At 40.9% G+C, this 6,631-nt stretch overlaps 1 protein-coding gene across 1 annotated transcript; it reads left to right on the top strand.

The window, feature by feature from the left end:
• Window positions 1-1,422: 1,422 nt before the first annotated feature.
• LOC138907665 (uncharacterized) lies at window positions 1,423-6,174 on the top strand. Its single transcript, XM_070198272.1, has 3 exons — window positions 1,423-1,574; window positions 4,053-4,221; window positions 5,782-6,174. The coding sequence occupies exons 1-3, from the start codon at window positions 1,423-1,425 to the stop codon at window positions 6,172-6,174; spliced, it is 714 nt and encodes a 237-aa protein (XP_070054373.1).
• Window positions 6,175-6,631: the final 457 nt, after the last annotated feature.

Below are 6,631 nucleotides of genomic sequence, written 5' to 3'. Positions count from 1 at the left end.
AATGGCTTACTTGCTACTCAACATGCGCGATCTGGAAAGTGTGATTGATGAAGTCAAAATATCCAAGCATGGAGAAGGTCCTTCGAGGACCAAGTAAACTAGGAGATAATGTTCTTTACTTCTTTTTAGATCATATTTCATTAGATTTTGATGTAATAAGGCTTAATGCCATTAGTGACTTTATAATTATTATTTCGGTTTAGTGAAAGATTGATTTGGCATATTTTTGCATTAATGGAATGAGGCAACCTTGGCATAAATTTTCTCCAAGTCTATATGTCGCTTAGGCCTACATCAGGCACAATGAGGTCCCCAAATTAGGACCTCCGAGAATCTTGGAGGAACAAGCAAAGAGACCACATATAAGCCACATGTCGTGGAGACAGGCACTGATGATCTTTGGAGGAAGGTTCAGGCAAGGGAATACTCTATTATTGATCACCTGAATAAGACTCCTGCCCAGATATTCATCTTATTACTATTGCAAAATTCAGATGCGCACAAGAATGCCTTGGTGAAGGTATTAAGTGAAGCTTATGTGCCTACCGATATCACTAGTTGGGTGATGGCTAATATGGTAGGGCATGTACTGGAGAGTCATAAGATTACTTTCCACAAAGACGAGCTACCGCCAGAAGGGTTGAGTCATAACAAAGCATTGCACATCACTATGCAATATGAAGATAAGTTCAATGCTAGGGTTCTGATAGATGGGGGTTTGAGTCTGAACATATGCCCGCTGACCACTTTTAAAACACTGGGTAAAGGACTGAATGAGATACGGATGGGAAGTATGAACGTGAAGGCATTTGATGTGTCTCTGAGAGCTACTATTGGAGAAATCAACCTTGATCTGCAGATGGGCCCGACCAGGTTTGATGTTAAATTTCAGGTGCTAGACATATCCGCCACCTACAACTTGTTAATGGGACGCTCATGGATACACGCAGCTGGGGCAGTCGCTTCTACTCTGCACCAGTCTGTGAAGTTCGAGTGGAATCATCTAGAGGTAATTATTCACGGAGATGGAAGTAGCCCTATCTACACCAACCAGACTGTGCCAGCTATCAAGAAAGGAGGAAATTGGGAGGAGAAACATAACACCGTGTTGAGTGAGTAAACGTAATTGAGAAGGATCGATGATGGAGCAATAAGATAGAGAGAATACTGATTTGGTTGGGGTATGAACCAGGAAACGGTCTTGGCCCAAAACTCCAAGGGATCATGGAACCAATACGACCACAATATAATGGTAGAAGCTTTGGTCTCGGGTATGAATATACCGTGCAAGAATATCAGGATTGGATACCGCCATGGCGTGCCGCTTATTATCCATTGGAACAACCCATACCACCGCTGCACCAGACATTCCACTAGACTGATGTAATTTGTAAATATGAGAAAGACGAGGTTTTGGCTGGCATGAGGAAGCTGTTTCTGGATGAGGAAGATATGGATTGTAGTGCAATCTTAGAGGAGGAGGAGGAGGAAGACCTTACAATTCAGATAGTGGGAGAAGGAGCTATTCTCATGAACTGGATTGCTGCACCATCCCGGGCTCGCCAAGTACCTGGGTAGCCTTGGCAGAATTAGCATGATTTATTTTAAAATCGTTTTTGGGAATTTAAGACATTTTCAGTATTTTGTTTTCAAAATTTTACTCGAGATATCGAGTCGTACTTCTTGAAAATTTTATGTTTTATTAATGCATTGCTTTTCGTTTATTTATTATTATCTTTCTACATTCTTTTTTAACGTAATTATTACAAATCCTCATGAACCTACAACTGTGACATGTCATGAGACAACGCTACATAAGGAAAGTGATTCAGAAGATTTGGAAGATGATATAATACCTGGGGAAATTGTCAAAGAGGTAGAGAACTTTGAGAACAAACCAAAGTCCAATTTAGAAGAAACTAAGGCAGTTAACTTAGGAGATTCAGAAACAATCAAAGAAATTCGCATAAACGTTCATCTATCACCATCATAGAAGGAAGAGTATATCAAATTTCGATAGGAATATTGATTGTAGGCTATAATTATGTATTTTAGTCGATATTATTGTACTCTAATTGAGTTGGTACACTTTAATTGAGTTTGAGCTTTAATCGCTAGTATTTTACACTAATTGTGTGTTTTATGCCTTGTAGGAGTGATTCCGAGTTATGTATATGTTATGGAGCTAATTCAAGTTATTTGGTGCTTTGAAGTCCGAGTAAAAGCCCAAGGGATTAATCCGGGATCGTGTTTAGGGGTCGAGGATCAATTCTGGACGTCAAAATTCAAGGAAGAAGCAACTGCTGATGAAATGCACCAGTGCGAGGCACAGTGCGACGCATTAGTGTAATTTTATGTCAGAAATTTCCAAAGTTCAGAGACTGAGTTTTTTTGTCTGACAGGAAAAAGCACTAGTGTGACACACGGGGCGACGCACAGTGCGACGCATGAAAAGAAATAAGTTTGCAAGTTTTTCTATTTCGCTAGGAAAGGGAGATTTCGTCTAGGCCCAACCCTACGTGGTATAAATACATGTAAAAACGTTATTTAAGGACTTTTGACATACTTTAGACATAAGGAAAGCACAGAGCTGTCATGGAGGCCGGAATTCATCAGATTCCATCTTTCTTCCATCAAACTTAGTAATCTTTACTTTTTCTTAATGATTTATTATTTTGCTACCATGCCTATATGGAGCCAAACTTCGCGTTCTAGGGTTGTGGTTGTCATGAATATTGAAGTTTATTAATTATATTACTGTTAATTCGAGTTATCATCTTTGGTTGTTTCTCTAATTCTGTACATAATTGCTTAATTGTTTGGCCAGCAGTTGAGTTCTATTTACTATCTATGCTATGCTTGGGAAAGCCGTATTTAGATTAGAGTAGAATTAGAGAGCTTGTTTCTGAACCCGTGGCTCGGGGAAAGATTTCGCGGTTAGGATAGGAATATACCTAACAGTCTTGCTTAGTTGAATATCGTATTATATTTGTTCATGATAGATTCAAGACCATAGGAATATAGGGTTGATATATTATGGATAGATAGATAGTATTGTGGGAACATGCTATATATATAAGCGATCCGGTCAACTAGCAATCAAAGATAATTTGGATTAACAGGTGTAATTACGAACTCAATAGGATTGATAAACCGACCACAACTCTGGAATCTATATCTCCCTCTGTTATGTGTTTAAATTTCGCAATAGTAGTTGTAATAGAAAAATCAAACTTTTGATTATCTTGGACAATTAATTGATTTTAGCTTGCTTAGTTAACGGTTAATCTAAGTCTCTGTGGGTTCGACATCCGACTTTCGAGTCACTTTATTACTTGATGGCCACGTATACTTGCGTGTACTTGGGGAACCAACAAATATGAGGATATTTTTGCATGGTCCTATGACGACATGACTGGGTTAAGCACATCCATAGTGGCACACAAGCTACCTATCAACCCTACATGTCCGCCGGTGAAGCAGAAGCTTAGGAAATTCAAGCCATATATGAGTTTGAAGATAAAGGAAGAGGTTACCTAGAAGATCAAAGCCAAGGTCCTTTGAGTGGTCGAATATCCAACCTGGTTAGCCAACATCGTACCAATTCCAAAAGAAGGATGGGAAAGTTAGAGTGTGCGGTGACTATCGAGATCTGAACAGAGCAAGTCCTAAGGATTATTTCTCGTTTCCCAACATATACATATTGATCGACAATTGTGCCAAGCATGAACTCCAATCCTTTGCGGATTGCTTTGCAGGATATCACCATATTTGAATGGACGAAGAGGACTGAAAAAATAGCCTTCATCACGCAATGGGGGATATATTGTTACAAAATGATGCCATTTGGTTTGAAGAATACTGGGGCTACCTACATGAGGGCCATGACTACTATTTTCCATGATTATGATACACAGGGAAATAGAGGTGTACGTGGATGACGTTACCATCAAATCTAAGAGGAGTTTAGATCACGTAGCGGACCTGAAGAAGTTTTTTGACTGACTTCGAAAGTACAATCTGAAGCTAAATCCTGCAAAATGTGCTTTCAGAGTCCCTACTGGGAAGTTGCTGGGTTTCATCGTCAGTCGCCGAGGTATTGAGCTAGACCCATCAAAAACCAAAGCTATTCAGGACTTGCCATCGCCAAATAACAAGAAGGATGTGATGAGTTTTCTGGGACGCCTCAATTACATCAGCCATTTTATAGCACAATCAACGGTAATATGTGAGTCATTTTTCAAAATGCTGAGAAAAGATGATACGACGAGCTGGACCAAATAATGCCAAAGGGCATTCGATAAAATAAAGGAGTACTTGTCTAAGCTGCCCGTGTTGGTCCTACAAGAGCCCGGGAGACCTTTACTACTGTACCTGTCCGTGTTCGATGGAGCCTTTGGTTGCGTCCTGGGGCAACATGATGAAATCGAGAAAAAAGAGCAGGCACTATAATATCTGAGTAAGAAGTTCACACCTTACGAGGCACGACACTCTTTGCTGGAGCGCACCCGTTGTGCTTTGACATGGATAGCCTAGAAGTTGAGACACTACTTCTGCGCATACACTACATACCTCATATCAAGGATGGACCCACTGAAATACATCTTTCAGAAACCAATGCCTACGGGGAAGTTAGCAAAGTGGCAGATGTTACTAAGTGAGTTCGACATCATCTATGTGACTCATAAGGTGGTCAAGGGGCAAGCATTGGCCGATCACCTGGCAGAGAACCCCGTAAATGGATAATATGAACCATTGAAGACGTATTTTCCCGACGAGGAAGTGACGTTTGTAGGAGAATATATTTCTGAAACATATGATGGTTGGAGGATGTTTTTCGACGGAGCCTCAACCTTCAAAGGAGTGGGCATCAGAGTTGTTTTAGTATCAGAAACTGGTAAATACTACCCGTTGTCCGACAAGCTCAAGTTCCCATGCACCAACAATATGGAAGAATACAAGGCTTGCATCTTGGGACTCGGACTGGCCATCGACATGAATATTCAAGAGTTGTTGGTAATCAGAGATTCAGATCTATTGTCGCATCAAGTTCTTGGAGAGTGGCTACCAAGAAAACTAAAATATTGCCATACTTGCACTGTGTACAAGATTTGATCAAGAGGTTCACTAAGGTAGAATTCAAACACATTCCGAGAAATCAGAACGAGTTCGCAGATGTGCTGGCTACCTTGTCTTCCATGATACAACATCGAGACAAGAATTTCATTGATCCTATCCTGATAGAGATTCATATACAACCAGCTTATTATGCCCATATTGAAGAAGAGTTCAATGGAAATCCATGGTTTCACGATATCAAGGATTATTTGGAGAAATGAGAATACCCAGAAAAAGCTACACACCCTCAGAAGCGCACGCTTCAAAGATTGGTCAACCACTTCTTTCAGATCGGAGGAATTATGTATAGAAGGACTCTCGACTTGGGATTGCTGCGATGTGTCGATGCCAAGGAGGCATTTAGATTGCTCGAAGAAATACACACCGGAACCTCACATGAATGGGTTCATTCTAGCCAAGAAGATATTGAGGGCATGGTATTTCTTGATGACTATAGAGACAGACTGCATCAAATATGTACAGAAGGGCTACCAATGACAGGTACATGCTGATATGATACGGGTGCCACCCAAGGAACTCAATGCAACGAGCTCAACCTGGCCTTTCTCTGTTTGGGGCGTGGACGTCATCAGACCAATTTAACCCGCTGCTTCGAACGGACACAGGTTCATTTTGGTGGCTATAGATTACTTCACAAAATAGGTCAAAGTTGCTTCCTATAAAGATGTGACAAAGAATGTCGTAGCAGATTTTGTTCGGGATCGTATTGCTGCAATCATTACCGACAATGCTGCTAATCTCAATAGTTATCTGATGAAAGCCATATGTGAAACATTCAAGATCAAGCACCAGAATTCTACAGCATATAGGCCGCCAATGAATGGAGCCGTGGAAGCCGCCAACAAGAACATCAAGAAGATATTATGGAAAATGGTGGATAACTACAAGCAATGGCATGAGAATCTACCATTTTATTTTCTCTGTTACCGCACCATAGTTCGTACATCAACTGGGGCAACCCCCTATCTATTGGTCTACGGTACTGAAGTTGTTATACCCGCTGAGGTGGAGATTCCTTCCCTAAGAATCGTATAGGAGGCCGAGCACAGCGATGCGGAATGGATACAGAACCGGTATGAGCAATTGGCTCTCATTGACGGTAAGAGGATGAAAGCAGTGTGTCATGGTCAACTCTACTAGAATAGAATGGCAAGGGCTTTCAATAAAAGGGTCAGATCGAGGCAATTCACACAATGCCAATTGGTGTTGAAGCAGATTTTCCCACATTAGGACGAAGCAAAAGGAAAATTCTCACCTAACTGGCAAGGTCCTTAGATGTTTCACTGAGTACTGACAGGAGGAGCGCTTATACTTGCAGATATGGATGGAGAAATATGGCCAAAACCCATCAATTCGGATGTCGTCAAGAGATATTATGTTTAAAATTATGTTTGCACTTTCTTTTGATGTAACCTGAACTACGCTCGACCCAATTCCTGTTTAAGAGGGGATACATAGGCAGCCCTATGGGTTTGGTCACATCATAATAAAA

This window comes from Nicotiana tomentosiformis, chromosome 3, assembly GCF_000390325.3.
Source record: "Nicotiana tomentosiformis chromosome 3, ASM39032v3, whole genome shotgun sequence".
Lineage (NCBI taxonomy): Eukaryota > Viridiplantae > Streptophyta > Magnoliopsida > Solanales > Solanaceae > Nicotiana > Nicotiana tomentosiformis.
The sequence above is the reverse complement of the archived record's forward strand: the minus strand, read 5'-3'. Positions and strand labels throughout refer to the sequence as shown.